The following is an 18,451-nucleotide window of genomic DNA, read 5'->3' as shown; positions in this document are numbered from 1 at the left end:
AATTTATTTTGAGTATTTATAACCTTCCCTTGGAGTTGATTTAGGTACATTTTTATATATACAACTTTGTATTGTAGTTTGGTCAACAGATTATTAACATAATTACTTACTTGCTTTATATTGTGTATTGTAATCTACTGTATACATCCTAATTTTGTTGATCTTTGTTTTTTTTTTTTTTATAAAAATAAAAAGAATGAGGTGATTATGTCTACCAGATTGAAAGAAAAAGACTATTTCTGTATAAATTACAAGGTCTACCAAATATTTACTTTAATGTATAGACATGACCACGTGAGGGCGCTAAAACAACAGCGTGCTGTAGTTCAGGGTCACGAGCTGTTTACAGGTCATTTATAGATACATTCGAAGCTGGATATAGGATTTTTTTTTTTTTTTTACAAAGTCATTTAAAGCGTACCAGAATAATTCAGATTTTATTTTAAGCTACAATTCAACGTGCACAATGAAAATAAAAGGTCAATAATTAAAATGTCAGCAAATATTTAAACAAGATGCATGAAGTTAGTTACAATGTTTTATATATAATATAAATAACAGCATATAATTTAAGATTATAATTACTTATTTACTGTATAACTGTAAGCATTATTTTTCTTCATCGGAACCCAGTAGCAATTAAGTGTTTCCGACGGGACAATTTACATGCAGCACACCATCACCTTACCTGTCAACATTATTGTAAGTCAGAAATATCGTTCATCAGACTTGAATTACAGTATTTATTTATTATTTATAACTTTTTTTTTATAACTATGTATTTATTTAAAGTAGTTTCAGTTCATCGGCGTGAAACAGAATGTTAACTGTGGTAGCTGTTTAGCTAATGTAGCTGTTCATTAATCTCCTAGCTTTTGGACAATGTACAGAATATATTCAGTAAACATCTTAATAAATTAGCATAAATTAGTATAAATTAGCATAAATTATTTAAATGCTGAATGATGACAAATGGACGATTATAAGAAACTGCTATATTTGCTGTTATATGTTACAAACCAGAAATCATTTAAATTATTTGTACTGTTAAATATAGTTGTGTTAATTACTAACTTAATTTAAATATGGGCTAAGACCTGCAAAAGTCAGGTGGTTCTTTCCATAATTATACAATTAAGATTAATAAGAAGATGTTTAGGAGGCACGGTGGCTTAATGGTTAGCACGTTCACTTCACACCTCCATGGTTGGGGGTTCGATTCCCGCCTCCGCCTTGTGTGTGTGGAGTGTGTGTGTGGAGTTTGCATGTTCTCCCCGTGCCTCGGGATTTTCCTCCGGGTACTCCGGTTACGTCCCCCGGTCCAAAAACATGCATGGTAGGTTGATTGGCATCTCTTGTGATTATGAGAGTGTGTGTGTGCCCTGCGATGGGTTGGCACTCCGTCCAGGGTGTATCCTGCCTTGATGCCCGATGACGCCTGAGATAGGCACAGGCTCCCCGTGACCCGAGGTAGTTCGGATAAGCGGTAGAAAAAGAATGAATGAATGAAAAAGATGTTTAATTTCTGTAGTACCTTTTTTAGACCAAGGACACTTTTGAGTTGTTTAAAAGTAAAAACACTAAGAATACAAACTACAAAATAATAAACAAATGCAATAAAGGCATTTGAATGAAGAGATTCTCCATGTTTTATTTTTGTTTATCTATTTTTTTTTGTTTGTTTGTTTGTTTATTTATTTATTCCTTATTTATTAGGTGTCCAGGACATGTAGGCTTCACCTATTGTCACATAAGTGGAGATGATGTGTACCAAGATACTGAAACTTCTCAGCTCACATCCACTACGGAGACTTCCATCACAGGCTTGTTACACTTGTTTTACGACTATCCATAAGGACAGGAGAGATTTTAGTACAGTTTCACTTGCATCAGGAGCATGTGTTATCAAGAGAGACTTTCAGAAACTGAGAACGGGTTTGTCAGATATCCCTCACTATTGTCTTAACAACAAAAGATCTTTCAGCTTGAGTCCCGCAGGGATAGTAAATGCATCTCCGGCGTCTGTTCAGCCGTACCTCCGCTTAATGAGATTGGACAAACCAATTGGTGAGCTTATGTAAAGCATCCACTTACATGGTACTGATGACATCACAGAAGCTCACATCACCTCAGCAATATTATACATTTCTTATTGATTGTTTTATGGGGTATGTGTTGGTAGGGACATGGCTGCTGTATCTGCCATGTACATGGAGTATCGGGCTGGCGGCAGACCCAGGCTGTCTGCCTGACCTACACATGCTTGCACTGTTTGGGACTGGAGCTTTGCTGATGAGAGGAGCAGGTTGTACTATCAATGACATGTGGGACAGAGACTTTGACAAAAAGGTATTCTTATATGCATGTGCAGCTGAACCAAGAGCTATTCGGTTCATTTCAGCCTAATGACATACAAAGACAAAATATGACATTCAATAAATAGATAGTGCAGATAAGAAGGGTGTTGTGCAAATAAAACAGAACAGAATGCATTTATTGTACGAAAAAATACAGCAATCTGTAGATATAAATCAAGTCTGTTTGAAGTTCTTAAATATATGCAGTATTTTGAATGTAATATAGTGTTCGCATACCTAAAATCTGAACTATATACAGTAGTAAGTGATGGAACTGTTGGCACTCTTTGTAAAATTCTGTTTAAAAATAAATGGGGTTATTAATAGTGTCTCCGTTCAATTACCTTAATCTCACATTGAAAGTTTTAATGAAAATCCACAGGTGTCACTCAATTTATTAATGTTTTGGTATTGAATGGTAATATTGTAAGTAATGATTGTAGTTTTTTTATTACCTTCTGCTCTCCAGGTGTCCCGGACAGCCATGCGACCCATCGCTGCAGGACAGATCTCTCAGTTCCAAGCGCTGGTCTTCCTGGGAGGTCAGTTAAGCTTAGCCCTTGGGGTGCTGCTGTGTCTCAACTATTACAGGTATTTCATTTATCTTCTATTGTATCTTAGCTTACATTTACATTTATGGCATTTAGCAGATGCCAGAACACTTTGTTTTATTTCTATGAGGGTTAAGGTCCTTGCTTAAGGGCTTTGGACTCACAACCTTCTTATCAGTGTTCCAACATCTTAACCCCTGTGCATCCCTGCCCCTTACCTGCTGTTTAAAAAAAGTTTTTATTTTGACTAATGACTTAATCATGCACAGCATTGTGTATTTGTTTACACTGTGAATGTAGAGCATAATTCTAGTAACCTTTTTATTCACTTTGGATTTACTTTTTCACTTATCAGATACTCAGTCGGTGATGTCAGTACACAAACACTGTATAACGATTTGTCTGTTTCAGCATAGCCCTGGGTGCCGCTTCGTTATCGCTGGTCATCACCTACCCTTTAATGAAAAGAATAACATACTGGCCTCAGCTTGTCTTGGGTATCTTCTACAAAACTCATATTTCCTACAGTAAATCCACTCTGACTCAGATATTCAGCATCAAATTCTGACTAGATTTTTTTTTGTTCTCATTTTCTAAACTTTTATAATGTTCACTACATTATGCACAAAGTCATCTGATTATGTCATGGAAGTGAAGCCACTTTGTTGTAATGCTTCATCTCTATATAAAAAGAGTGATGCAACAGCACTTTAGTCCTTTAGTCTGTCCAGATTTCTCACCCTCTACCATATCTATACACTCTGCCTCAGACACATCAGCTTTCAAAGCTTCAATAATTCAGCAATTCAATAACACCTGTAATGTGTGACACACAACTCCTCAATTTTCACAGGAATAACAGCAATATTCGTGTAACAAACCTTTCAATATAATCATCATCTAATGTGTTTCAGGGTGGACTTTACTTTGACATTACTCTGTAAATAATTTTAATACAATACATTAAAAGCTTAAAAGTCATTTTACTTTACAGGGCTTACCTTTAACTGGGGAGCTTTGCTTGGCTGGTCAGCCGTGATGGGTTCATGCGACTGGTCTGTGTGTCTGCCTCTGTATTTCTCTGGTGTGATGTGGACGCTGATATATGACACCATCTATGCTCACCAGGTACGTTGTAGTTTATTACATTGTAAATTGATTATGCTGGGTAGTATGTTTGACTGGCAGTGTATCTGGATCGTGTAGAATGAATTTGAGATTTGGGGGTGGTAGCTTAAGACCTCAGAATTCTTATTGGAAGCTGACACTGCTGGGCCCTTGAGCAAGGAACCATCAACTGCTCAAGATAAATGTAAGTAAATGATGTCATTTCTCGACTGAACAGGACAAAGAGGATGATGTTAAGTTGGGTGTGAAGTCCACAGCTCTAAGGTTCCAGGAACACACCAAGCCCTGGTTGAGTGCTTTCACTGTGGCCATGTTGTCTGGATTAATCCTGGCAGGAACTAATGCAAACCAGACAATGCCGTACTATGTCGCCGTTTCTGCGGTTGCTCTTCATCTAGCGCAGCAGGTTAGTATAATTCAAGATGTGACTTTTTTTTTTTTTTTTAATTGAAAGAATTTTTGAAAGAAATCACCCAGGATTAATTTCTTCTGTCAAATTAAGATGCAGTACTGTTAAAAAGGTCTAAAAAATTTCTTTCCAAATTTTGTGATTACAGATCTATTCTTTGGACATCAGCAAGCCTGAGGATTGCTGGAAGAAATTTGCTTCGAATCGTAATTTAGGACTTTTGTTATTCTTAGGAATTGTCCTTGGCAATTTGTGGAAGAGAAATAATAGTCAAGATGAAACTATTAAACATGCTTCCTAGTACAAAAGTATTTCTGTATACGTAAGAATTTGTCTTAGTCGTTATCACTCCTTTAAAACATATTACTTTTTATTAAATAGGGAAATAATTCATTAAAAAAAATTAGAAATTGTTATGTTTATTTAAAAAAAAAAAAGAGCGACATCAAGTTACATCTACATACACCCAAAACAAATCCTTACACATTTAAAGATTTTTTTTATACATGGAATAAAATATATAACAAACCTCTGCGAGCTTATCACTAAATCAATTTGAATAAGTTGTTTTAGTAGACCTAAAGAGAGAGTTATAGAATGTGCAGAAGAGGAAATCAAGGAACCAAGTGAAACTAAACACAACTGAAGAGGAGAGATTATACGTGCTGAAGAGGAATTATTTGGAGGAAGGTGAGTGAAGTGAATGGTTGCTTGGAGAAGGTCACGAGGATGCGCATTCCTCATATGGAGATTCATAGATGTCCATGGGAGGGCAAGTGCACATGAGATGCTGGTCACCATAGATGTCATCAATCCTCGAAATCGAGGGCCAGAACTTAGTTTCGGGTCTCACAAAAGGCTGCAATAAGACAAAAAAAAGTTAGTTCAAGTTGTAAATGATATATATACTTTAAATATTTAATAAATCATAAGATATCCTACCATGGGGAATGCGGCAGCCTCTCTAGAGTAAGGTCTGTCCCATGTGCTTGAGGCAATACATGCCAGAGAATGAGGCGCCATCTGTGTACAACACAACTCAGATGAATTCACTTTCTTGAGCTTTTATGGCTCTGTTGCATTGTTTAATATTCATTTAGTTAAGAATACTTAAAGCTTTATAGCACAACTATACTGTGTACCTTTAATGGGTTAACTCTAGAATCCATCCTGCCTGACTCGATGTCTGCAATTTCCTGTCGGATGGCCAGCAAGGAGTCACAGAAACGGTCCAGCTCAGCCTTGTCCTCTGACTCAGTGGGTTCAATCATTAGTGTTCCAGACACAGGCCATGACATGGTAGGAGCATGAAAACCTATAAATGTTTAACATTTTATTAACAATTAATACCTGTAGATGATTAACTACAAAGGAAAAGTCGTGTTAGCGCTTCTCAAATGTTTGTAATCCTGTACCGTAGTCCTGGAGTCTTTTGGCAAAGTCCACTGCCTCGATGTTGGCCGTCTTTCTGAATGGTCGAACATCCAATATGAATTCATGAGCAACAAAACCTGTAAAGAAAACGGGGGTGTTTTTCAGAAAACTCTCCAAAAAAATGTACTACCTGCAAATTAAATGGCATTTTATTCATCAAAACTGTTGTTCACCTTTAGAGCCCCTGAACAGGACCTTATAATGGTTTTCTAGTCTCTTTGCCATGTAGTTGGCATTGAGGATGGCCACTTCTGTTGCATGCCTTAGGCCATTAGCTCCCATCATCTAGAAAAACATTACAGTGTTTATTAATATGTGACACAATACTTCATCATCAATTTATAACTAATAATAGCTTTTCTTCTAGGCTGACAGTCACATTACCTTTATGTAGGCCCAGGAGATGGGAAGGATGGCACTAGAACCCCAGGGGGCAGCACTGATTGTGCCTAGAGAGCTAGATTTGCTACACTGCATGTTCACCACTGGGTGGCTTGGCAGGAATGGGGCAAGATGCTCTTTCCTGAAACACAATAGTGTTACCTTTACATCGCAAACTTAAAAGGAGGAAATTAATTTTCAGTATTTTAACAGTATACAGAAAAACAAGACATTTAGCTTGTTCATACATTATCACAATAAACAAGATGGCACAGGATTTTTTTCTTGTTTGCTTTACTCGATGTGTCCATTAAGTCCAACATCTTAAGGTCAATGTATATATTTATATTCATTACAGAAGTGCTGGAAATGAAAGCTAGGTTTATGGCATTTGGCAGACACCATTATCCAGAGCAACTTACATTTTTCATCTCATTTCATACAGCTGGGCACTTGAGGGTTACGGGTCTTGCTCAGTGGCAGCTTGGCTGAACTGGGATTTGAACTCACAACCTTTCAATTAAACCTTAACCACTAAGCTACCACATCCCCCTTTGGCCTTTTTTCCTCCATTTCCACTTACAATTATAGGCTTGTTTATAGTGCCTGCATCTATTCTAACGAAATTTGAACTTACACTCCAATTGGACCCATTCCAGGCCCTCCACCTCCATGAGGAATACAAAAGGTCTTGTGAAGATTCAGGTGAGAAACATCTGCTCCATAATCTCCTGGCCGACACAATCCCACCTGGGAGTAATACAAATTTTAATTATATGACAGTTGAAGTTTATTGGAATCTCTGAACCCTCCCCGGCAAGTTCAAGCAGTCTCAACGGATATTTTTCTCACCTGTGCGTTCATGTTTGCCCCATCCAGATAGACCTGTCCGCCATTCTGGTGAATTAACTCACACACCTCACTAACGTTCTCTTCAAACACACCATTAGTTGAGGGATATGTGATCATTATAGCAGCCAGGTTTGCTTTGTGTTTATCAGCCTATTGATAAAAAAGTTGACAAAATATTACAGGTGCAAAAATATATGAACAGCAGTGCTATGTTATAAAGCAAGTACTTGTTATGGATTGAAGACTTTATAACCTCCAACACATCGGGACTTACTTCCATACCTTAAAATGAGAATATTTATGCTTTACACAACAGCATTTTCCCAGGATACTTATATATTCCTTATTAGTAAAGGTAGCACAAAATGGCAGCTGGACCAGTCTGTGCATGGAGGCGGCGTCAATAACAAAGAGGTAGCGAAAATGGAACGCCACCAAACAACATTCCTATACAGTATATAATCTTTTACCATTGCCTTCAGATGAGCCACGTCAATGCTGCCATCTTTGCCCACCTCCACAACCTGGACTTTCATGCCAGCCATCTGAGCACTGGCAGGGTTTGTTCCATGAGCAGACTTAGGAATCAGACACACCTGAGATTTAAAACACAGACAGCAAGCTTAGACATTTTCAAATCTGTGTGGACATTTTGTTATGCCGTATAAAAGATGCACTTAAAAAAGTATTGTTAATTATAATATATAACCAGGCTAAAATCAGAATGGGACAGCACTGATGGGTACGGTTACTGTGCTAAATAAATGTTTTGTGTTTATAAACTCTGCTAAAAATAGCAAGCACACAATTATCATAAAAAAAGAGGAAGCAATAAAGAGGTGAAAAATTTTATTAACCGCTTGGGAATTAGAGCCTTTTTGTTAACACAATCCCTCCATTTAAATTTATTCTTTTCAAATAAATGCAATACAGAAACCTGTTCATGATTCATGATCACTAAAGGAAAACTAAAAGTCAATGCCCCTGAGATTATTCCCCCTTTTTTTGAACCACCAAATATGGAATTTTGCATGGAAGCAAATTACTGCAACCTCCTAAAATGTGCTATATTTTATTTGCTCAGCCATGGCAGTTTGGACCTTGGCTGTTTCAGGTGTACTGTCCACTATCTAAGATGTAATTTCAAGTGAGGTGTTCAAATTCAGATTGCAAAGCAACAAGAGATACAGATTATCTTGAACACACTGTTTCATGCTACCACCCTTCTACTTGTTTGTTCATTAATTCATCAATCCTTTATACAAATCAGAAGAATCTCAGTACATTGACAGTTCAGTTGATAAATATAACTCGTGAACGGTAAACACAAACATATCCATGGCAGCTACAAGTCTATTATAAATATAACATCAGTTATTACCAAACTGAACTGGCTGTTGTGTAATACTGCTGTTATCTATTTCCCAGTACCATTTGTCAAGGGGCAATCATCTGTAAAGGTTTTATCTGTTCCCAGCTAGTCATGACTTTCCTTTTGTTCTGTGACTTCATCAACTGATGTGGGTTCTGTTTTAGATTAGTTACCTATTGACTACAAGTATAGACACTCACACTTCTGTGGGATTCTCCTTTGGAGTTCAGATAAGCTTTGATAGCAGCCAGGCCAGCGTACTCTCCCTGAGCACCACTGTATGGAAAAGCAAAACAGCGTTCAGGCTGGCACGCAATTCTGCCTCAGCAGATCATAGTTCAAAGGTCTTAAAGACAATTACTCAACGAGGATAAAGTACAACATGAAAAAAAAGTGTATTAAGTGTTAATCGACCTGTACTTGTGGTGTCTTAAAATTCACCAAACATTAACAGACATCATACTGTACCACAGAGCTTTTAATTTTTAATTGTTAAAAAACTCTTCAGATATGTTAGAATTCAGCGCATTCATAGTGACTCATAGTGACAGGCTACAGAACTTAAGACTAATTATAAGAGGATTAAGAGCTGAGAAGTTATCAGTAAGGAGACATTTATTTAACATTTATGGAAGCTGTCTCTAGTGTCAACAATTAAGGGTAAAAAGAAGTTTTACAAGAGAGCACTTAATGGTTTTTCAGTAATGTGACAATCTTCAAAAAATAGAAAAAATTGGATTTGGATTGAATTGGACAGCAATTGTGACATGTCGTTCTTCAGTGACCAGAAAATTGAAATAATTATCAAATTGCTGTTCGGACATACCGTTACAGGAACATATCCAGCTTTGGGGCGATAACACATCACACAGTCCTATTTCATTACTTCCTTAATTGACTCAACTATCCACAGGAAGAGCAACTGTTCTGCTGGCACTCAGGCTTTATTTTAAAACTATGCTTTTGATTTGTGCAAAGTTGTCCAAGGACAAATTAAAATCAAAACCATTTGCTCACCATACTGTAAAGAATAACTATTATATAGTTCCTTGGTATAACAGAGTTTTACTGTAGCTAAAACACTGACTATCGTAGTTTGTGATCTTTGTTATTCCCTAGTGACTCTAATCACTGCAAACATTACCTGTTTGGTTGAAAAGAGATCTTGTCATATCCCGTGATCTCACAAAGATCCTTTTCCAGTTGTTGGAAGAGCTTCTGATAACCCTCTGCTTGGTCCAGTGGCACAAAGGGGTGGATGTTAGCAAACTCCCGCCAGGTGATTGGCTGTCAGTGAGTAAAAAAAGCATTTTCATGAATGAGCTGGTTGAGTGAGGGTCAACAAACTGGAGAGAGCAAAGAAACTGTGAATCGACTGGCCATTCAGCAAAACAACGGACTACACATTCCTAAGCATGTAGGGTACATGGTCTTGGTGATGGTGCACATTCTTATGTTCGAGCCAAACGTAACCTTGACAACGGTACCGAGACTATCCACGATTGTCCTGCGTAAGCCAGAATAAGCATGACTCACCATGAGTTCAGACGAGCTGTTCAGCTTCATTGTACAGGATCCCTGCATTTGAATACAGTTTCAATTGGATGTTCACAGACATAATGTTATCTAATACAAATTCAGACCTGTCTTTACGTTACTTACCAATGGAATCATACTGTGTACAAGTGAAATGTCTTTATTCTCCAATCTTTTCATATAGCGTACAATGTTGGTCTCCGAGTGATAACTGAAAGTAAAAAAAACATCAATAAACTACCAATGTGCTTAGAGGAATAAAACTAATCTAATCACACTGTACTGAAGTGAAAGGGAAAAGTAGGCTGGCTGGTCCTTCAGTGTGATAAAGCATTCTAAATCATATGACTCAACACACAAGCCAAGATTACAAAATGTGCAGAAACAAAGTTCTGCAGTTTTATAATTTTAGGTAAAACAATCTTCAGGGTATTCAGGAAATTCTAATTACTATCTTGCGGTTTATGATTAACTGTAAAAGAAATCAGTCAGCTATGAAGTTCTCCAGACAGGCTTTGGAACATTACATAACATGCACTGTAATATCGGGTTGTCTGATTTATAGCTGTGTTTTGTCCGGTCACATCCTATCCTAATTACAAACAGCCTTTCCACTGTGTTTTGCAATACCGGACGTTGTCCTGAACATCTATGCTTTGCAAAGTTGTCAACATGATCAGTAAAAGTAAAAAGATGTGGATGGTGAAGTCATTATTTTGCATGGCTAGAACACTGATGTATTATTAGGTATTAGCTATTCTGCCATGATTCCACATCCACTGAAAGAGAAGGTATTAATTCTTCACATAAATAAATATTTAATTAGCACAGTTAAGCTGAAAAACTCATCACAGACCTGTTGAACACTGGGTGGGTAAGGAAGTTGCTGGTTCTCTTGAAAGGACTTGCTAGAAGGCCTTTGGGTCTCTCACTCATTTTTTCAGCAACAAGTTCCTGAACCAGAAATCATCACAGTAATGTATCAGTCACTGTTTAACACTGCTTGCAGGTTATAATGTATCTCATGTTTGGCTTCTCTTGGATACTCACAGCAGAGGATTCACATCCAAACACCCACAGCAGGTCATCCAAGTCCTTCTCTGTAATGGTCTCATCCAGAGACACGCCAAGCTGAAACCGTTCAAATAAAACTATTTTAAATATTCAAAACGATCCTTTAATAGGAATGCATAGTCCTATAACAATTCAGTGAAAGTATTCCTTAACACACTCACTGCAAAAAAAAAAAAAAAAAAACTTACCATGCCATCACCATAGATTCGTAGATTGATCTTGCGCTGTGCAGCCTTCTCCTGTATGTCTTTGGCAGCAACACCACAATGAACCTTCAGAGTGTCAAAAAACGATTCATTCTGGAGCTTGTGTCCAGCCCGGATCAGTCCTGTAATTTCAGGAACATGATTGATAAGTCACAGAGACATTCATGGCAAATTCTGAATTGTGTATAAATGAGGAAATGACTGATGACAAACCCTCAGCAAGAATCAAGGTTGATTTGTGAGTCCTTTCAGCAATGTGTCTTAGGCCTTGTGGCCCATGGTACACCGCAAACATAGCAGCCATGTTTGCCAAAAGAGCCTGGAGGTCATATTGAGTTACACATGAGTCACTCATTCTAATTATGGTAGCATATTGCATTATTTAGTGCACTTCAGTTAGAGATTTGCACCTGAGCTGTGCAAATGTTGCTTGTGGCTTTGTCTCGGCGAATGTGCTGCTCTCTGGTCTGTAGAGCTAAACGATATACATCTTTTCCAGCAGCATCCCTGTGAATGAGATAGAATGAGATGTAGGATTTCAGTTATTTCACAGGATTTCAGTTATGCATATAACATATTTTATATATTAACGTTTTTTTATCTTGATTACAGAGGCACCTTTTTTTTATGCAAGTATTTAAAAGTCTCTGTTGTAAAAATGTTGACACTAATAAGACTGAATTCAGCCAAGAAGAGCTTAGAAATCACAATTTTGGGTGCATGGTGTTCAAATCCTATTAACAAAAATTCAGGAAATAACAGTTAGCAATTATGAAAGCTCACCTTGTGACACCAACCATCCTTCCTGGCATCATTCTGACTAAGTTCTCCTTGACTGAGAAGAAGGCAGCATGAGGTCCTCCATAGCAGAGAGGAACTCCAAAGCGCTGGGAGCTACCTAACACAATGTCCACCCCAAATTCACCAGGTGGGCGCAAGACACAAAGCGCCAGCAAATCGGTAGCACAACAAGCCAGAGCCTTTAATTGAAATATAATGGAAAGCAAATGAACAAATGTTATAGCAGATAGTCAAATAAAAGGATTTTAAAAATAAATATCAGTGACAGATGTATCAAAATATCTGGCAACTTCTAAAAAATTATTTTTCCTGCAATTGAAAAGTTAGAGAAACTTTCAGGACATTCTCAGCCCTGATATGTAATACATACCCCACCCTTATGAGCCCGATCCACAAGTTCAGAGAAGTCTTCCACCCTGCCTTCAGTGTCGGGGTATTGGAAGAGAACACCACACACATCCTTTCCACTGAAGTCCATCTCATGGGGCAACTTCAGCATAGTCTTCACCCCGATGTAGCTACAAATTACAAAGGCCAGCAATTACTATAAACTGCTCTTTATATACATACTATATGCTTTAAATCAATAATGTGTCTCAATCAAGGTGATGTACTTGGCTCTGGTCTGCACCACTGCAATGGTCTGTGGATGACAACGGGGATCAATGTAGAACGTCCTTCTCTTGTTTTGCCTGCAGACAAAAAGCAATCAAATGAGCCCCATGGGCAAGCAGATTAAAGCGCAATATTACTGATGTATTTTGGTGGCTGTTCATTCTCCAAGTCTTCTAACCTGTGGCAGAGCTGCATGGCTTCAGCAGCAGCAGTGCCTTCATCCAGCAAGGACGCATTGGCCACTGCCATACCAGTGAGGTCACACACCATGGTCTGGTAATTGAGCAGACTCTCCAGACGACCCTGTGCGACCTCTGGCTGGTACGGAGTGTACTGGGTCACCCTGTTGAAGAGGAAACGTTTAAAAAGTAAAGATATAATTTAAAATGGCAGTCATAAATTGTAATTTAGCCATATTATGCAGTCGGCATAATATATAGCTTGTATCTGTAGGCTCCCTAAAACCATATAAAAACATTTTGCAAGATTTTGCATGCAATCTGCATATCTCTCTATTAACAAAATCTCACACTGCAATTTGGTTGCTACTGAATAACAAGCAGAAAGGGATTATGAGGACACACCATCCAGAATTTTCCAGAAGATTTCTCTGTATGGCAGGGGGCACTGAGCAGTTGTAATAGCCCATTCCAATATAGGACCGCCAAATCTTGTTCTTGGAAGCAATCTTTTGGAGGGAATCGAGAATTTCATTCTCACCTGTGAAGAGTGAAGATCATTTTAACCTTAATGTTTAAAATAAAACAATTTTATTTGGTTTAACATGTAGAACATTTGAACAAAATATAGCATGCATTCACAATGGAAGGATTTACTTAACATGCTCTGTTGCACATGAGCAATTCTCCCATGTGACTCCACTTGGGCCAATAGCTAACCATAAATTTAACCCAACTTGACATTCAGAAAAATGCATGAACAATGCCTTTGAGACAAGCTTTTCATACAATGAAATACAGCACTCAAATGAAAGAATATGCATCCATTTATTTAACTTGGCTCTGCATTAGGTCTAGTCAGCTGTTGTATGATTCTTATTCAAACAGCCACAATTGGGATTTTTTCCGGTAAGTGATCCGCATGATTCCTTTTTTTTTCTAATATTCGCATGTCAATATTTACATTTAAAGCTGTGGAACTGGTTATTATTAATTCTGGGTAAGAAAGATGGGGCTGTTTCTTGGTGGCATTCGGAGCTAGTTCTAAATCAAGTTGCTTCTAAGTGCTGGAGCATGCTGGAATTCCCAAACATTGTGGTGCAGCTTAGTAACACAGCAACTCAGCAGAGCATGGACAATACGGTAGTACAGACTGAGGCCCACACATTGAACACACCCCCAAGCAGCAATATATAATAGATTCAGGATTTGGAAAGACCTATTTCAGCCTTGTTCCAACTTGTTTTAACTATGCATCTTACTGAACAGCATATCTCATGCTGAAAAATTCTCGTCACGCCATCATAAACCTGTTACATTGAAACACCAAATATTCTACAGGATGATTTTTTTATCACATTTTTGCCCTTTTTAATTGACCTGGGATAATTACATTTGATACATAAAAACATGCCACAGCTGGCTAACCTGGAGTGTGTCATATGTAGGTAGTCTTTTTAAATCAGTTGAAATTTTTTATCCTGTTCATGAAGTAATAATATCTGTTGTTCATGGGAAAACCTCCTGCTGGATTTGCAAAGCAAGCTTTGGGCAGTTGAACCAGCAAAATCCATTATGGGGTGTATCCAAAATCCCCCATGGAGCTCTTCAGCATGGCTTGCTTTATTACTACAATACACACACAGAACTGACATCTGTGTACTCACTATATAGATGCTCACTTAACATAACCCAAATCATTACGTGAAGTGAGCTTTTACTGACATGACACAAATTTCTTGTCGTAATAAGATTAGGAACATCTATGTTTGCACATCTTTCATTATGTTTTAAATGCAAACAACACTAAGCAACTAAGCACTCTCTTCTACCAGGTATAATTTACAGTATATATAGAATACCTAATACACACACACAAATAATATAGATAATAAATAATAATTCTAAATGAATACATATAAATAATTATTAATATAAGTAATAAGAATTTATATTATTAATAATATATTTAATAATTATTGAATTAAATTCATTATATTATAGTTAATACTGACAAGGGGCAAAATACTACAGTAAAACTTTCTTTGCCATGAATGAGCCAACACAATTGAACTAATAGGAACAAATGATTGCGTTTCTTATCAAGGTCGTAATCAATCCTTCCTATTCTGAGCTTCATGTACAGAACATGATCACTGGAAACAGGTTAATATGAAGCGCGCGCGTGCGTTGCGCCACTGGTGCACTAAGATGTATGTGATGTGATGTAATGTAAAGCTGACGCTAACCAGCTCAAACTGGACTTGTGCTCCAGCAGCTCGAGCTGAACTTTACACTCCGCTTGCCATCCCACTTGCAATGGACTGAAGGGGCGGCAGAAGTTCGGGGTTCTTGCAAAAAAACAACTCCAAATATGTGCAAAGGAAGACTACACAGTAGAAAACAGCCATCCTGGCTATTGGCACACAGTGAGCGTGCAGCCTACATTCTGCAACAGACACAGCTTTTTGTTTGGATCTGGTTTGTCAGAAAAAAATCCCACGTTCACGTCTCTGACTACATTAATGTTGCTGGAAACCCTTTTGTGCGTGTCAGAGCTCTTAATTGATCTCGAAACATGTGCATACACACAATAAACGCACCACAAACCCATCTAATCTTTATCTCTACCATGTCTAGGTTAAATCATTAAGTGATTAAATTACAACAACAAACCACACGTGCTTTCTTTCCTGCCTCACGCACAAGCCTCTGTTGTATAGCCAAAGAGTGAAAACTTACACACTGGGTCGTCCATTTTCAGGTTCCTTTCCAGGCGAATAGATGATGGGATTGTGTTCTCTATGAGCTCTGATATGGACTGAAAGCAAACAGATAAAACAAATCATGTGCATCACACGTCAAGCTGAACTTTTAATAACTTTACACATTGCAACAGGAGGAAATGAAGGACATTGATATTAAACGTTACAATGTACTTTAGCATAGGTATAAAGATTGCAGTAATTTTTTTTTTTTTTTTTTACAACTCACCCCAACTCGGAGAGTGTTGAGCATCTCTTTCTTCTCTTTGTCACCAGGTCCAATGTGTCTTTCTGCAAAATCATCATGTCTCGGCATTATTCTGTCAATCATCCTGGATCCTAAAACCGCACAGGTTCTCAGGTCACGGATATTTTTGGACTCATTTGGAAGTGTTTTTGCAGAAAGTTGTGTTTTCTGCAATGCATTCCTCTTCCCACAGGCAGTTTTGTAGCTTTTGTATTGCACGCGGCTGTTTACGGCTCTGCTGGTGATAACCGCCCAGGATCTGGCGCAGCTCTGCATCTTAATTCCAGCTAAAAAATAATTAAGAGAAACTAAAAAAAAAAAAAACACTGCTCAGTCACACCCCGCTCCGTGTGACCTTCCGACGTTTAGCTACTGATGTGAAGTTTCTCGTGAACTGTTCGAGTATCTCTGGTTATACAGCGTTCAGCCAATCAGTAATCAGATGCGCCAAAACGCAGTGGCGAGCCCCGTGCCAAAATCTCCGCCCCTAAACTCTTCAAGCGCACTTCACTACTAATTCACGTCAATGTTACAGTGGCCGCGTGTACGGTAACTTCAGAATGTGGTCCGATAATGTACATGCTGCATTCAAGTGCGTTGAGGTCTCGTGGAGGTGTTTTTTCAGAACAAGAATCGGTAAAGGAATCAGAAACAGAATTGGGGGTTAGGGGTCCAACCACTGCTATGGTGTGGTTGGTCAGGCTGATGGGCTGGCGAAGGTGTTAATATTTTGATATTTATTTTGTTACCAAGGATGAAACAATGCCACACAACATGTTATATTCAATTAAACATTGAATCAACATGTTATATTCAATTAAACATTGAATCAACATGTTATATTCAATTAAACATCCTCCAACATTTTTGTATCAAGGTTCTGCCAATAAATCTATTCTCCTGTCGTTCTAGAACTAAAGCTTATGTAACTTATGACCCACTACAAGAGTCCAACATTGAATTGTTTTCAGCCCTATCCATTTACTCCTTACCAAACCAGGAATGTAATGGTGATTATTGTGCTGTCCTGTTGTAATCTTGGTTGTTCCTCTAAAGACCACAGGTTTTTTTTTTTTCAGGACTAAAGTGCCATATTTCAGCCCTTGGAGTGTAGGTAATTTAGTTCATAGAGAAATGCAAAATCTGTGGAGAAATTACAGTAGAAGTACAAGCCATAGCAACAATCTAATGGAATAGACCTTAGTAACACTAGATTTACTGACTTTTTTATTTTCTGGTGCGGGTCCCGAGGTGTGATTCCCCCTGTTGAGATTTTCACAGTTCTTCAGCTTCTTCTCCTCCTGCTTTTGTTGTGCAAACACACCCATCACCTCTGAGGCCTGGCACATTTGCATTTGTTCACTTAGAGTATCTCAGATCCAAGGCAGGCCAAACCTCTGTGTGAGACATGGAAACCTTCAGAAATGCCTGCCGTATCTAGACCCACAGAGTCTGCTAAGGTTTGTCATTGCCATAGTACACATGATATTCATATAACCCTTGTGCAGACCTGGGGTCTATTTGACTTATCTGGAAAGTTTAATGTGTCATAACTTGGGTTTCCTTCCACATATTTGCCTGAAATTTACCAGGATTGTTCCAAATTATGAACTTTGCAAGTAAAATTAATTTTCTCTATTTTGACTCGGCCACATTTTTCAGGGCAATGAACATACATACAGACACAAAAATGCAAACATAAAATGTCCACTAACACAAGCACCCAAAACACACACTCACACACCACACAGACACACACACACACGCACGCACACACACACACACACACACACACACACACACACACACACACACACACACGTTGTGTTTTCATATTCAAATCATATTTGTTTTCACTCTCTTATTTATGAATTTAGTTGCATCAGTCAGCTTTGACCTGTGGATGTTTGACATACACTAGCCAGTGGTTATCCAAAATAATATTTAATAATTTCTGCTTATTTTACTTAAAAAAATGGCATCATTTCATGAGGTTTATTGTTTATAAATTAAATATAATAAAAAGCATAAGAGGTGTAAGGAAGTTTTATTCACAATAAATTATGCCATGTTTTTGAGTGGTGTGTGTGTGTGTGTGTGTAGCCCGTTTTTAGGTCATCCGATGGCATCTGGTAGGCAAAATAGACATAACAAGTGTAAAATGTCACAAATGTAAGCTGATCACACAGAATGGTGATCATTGTAGAATTTTTGATTTATAAGCATTCAAGTAAATTTGACCTGGAAAAAACACGTTTTATTATTTACTGACATTAAAAATGGTCAAAATGGTTTCAAAACAATCTCCTGGCTTTCAAAGAGACAATGCCCTGGGATAGATTCATTTCAATTATGCAACACCTTCGATTTGATGACAAGGACACGCAGGCAGAACGGGTGGAAACAGACAAATTTGCTGCGGTCTCCGACATCTGGACACGCTTCAACAAGAACTGTGCTGAGAGTTTCACTCCAGGAGAACGCATGACCATAAATGAACAGCTGTTCCCTACCAAGGTTCGTTGTTCATTCACACAGTATATC

The 18,451-nt window shown here is 38.0% G+C and overlaps 2 protein-coding genes across 2 annotated transcripts; one reads left to right on the top strand and one right to left on the bottom strand.

The window, feature by feature from the left end:
- Positions 1 to 609: 609 nt before the first annotated feature.
- coq2 (coenzyme Q2 4-hydroxybenzoate polyprenyltransferase) lies at positions 610 to 4,756 on the top strand. The gene is made up of 8 exons (XM_060883036.1): positions 610 to 702; positions 1,717 to 2,067; positions 2,183 to 2,349; positions 2,827 to 2,948; positions 3,320 to 3,405; positions 3,903 to 4,036; positions 4,254 to 4,442; positions 4,594 to 4,756. The coding sequence occupies exons 2-8, from the start codon at positions 1,761 to 1,763 to the stop codon at positions 4,744 to 4,746; spliced, it is 1,158 nt and encodes a 385-aa protein (XP_060739019.1). The 5' UTR covers positions 610 to 702; positions 1,717 to 1,760; the 3' UTR covers positions 4,747 to 4,756.
- Positions 4,757 to 4,848: 92 nt separating this feature from the next.
- On the bottom strand, positions 4,849 to 16,291 carry gldc (glycine dehydrogenase (decarboxylating)). The gene is made up of 25 exons (XM_060883035.1): positions 15,890 to 16,291; positions 15,638 to 15,716; positions 13,301 to 13,436; positions 12,895 to 13,059; positions 12,716 to 12,793; positions 12,472 to 12,619; positions 12,084 to 12,280; positions 11,711 to 11,807; positions 11,514 to 11,619; positions 11,283 to 11,422; positions 11,071 to 11,151; positions 10,877 to 10,974; positions 10,147 to 10,231; positions 10,021 to 10,062; positions 9,629 to 9,771; positions 8,685 to 8,760; positions 7,583 to 7,708; positions 7,113 to 7,262; positions 6,898 to 7,010; positions 6,264 to 6,402; positions 6,053 to 6,164; positions 5,861 to 5,956; positions 5,588 to 5,760; positions 5,388 to 5,468; positions 4,849 to 5,304 (listed from the first exon to the last, which is right to left on the bottom strand). The coding sequence occupies exons 1-25, from the start codon at positions 16,181 to 16,183 to the stop codon at positions 5,167 to 5,169; spliced, it is 3,093 nt and encodes a 1,030-aa protein (XP_060739018.1). The 5' UTR covers positions 16,184 to 16,291; the 3' UTR covers positions 4,849 to 5,166.
- Positions 16,292 to 18,451: the final 2,160 nt, after the last annotated feature.

Source organism: Tachysurus vachellii, chromosome 12 (genome assembly GCF_030014155.1).
Source record: "Tachysurus vachellii isolate PV-2020 chromosome 12, HZAU_Pvac_v1, whole genome shotgun sequence".
Classification (NCBI taxonomy): Eukaryota; Metazoa; Chordata; class Actinopteri; order Siluriformes; family Bagridae; genus Tachysurus; species Tachysurus vachellii.
The sequence above is the reverse complement of the archived record's forward strand: the minus strand, read 5'-3'. Positions and strand labels throughout refer to the sequence as shown.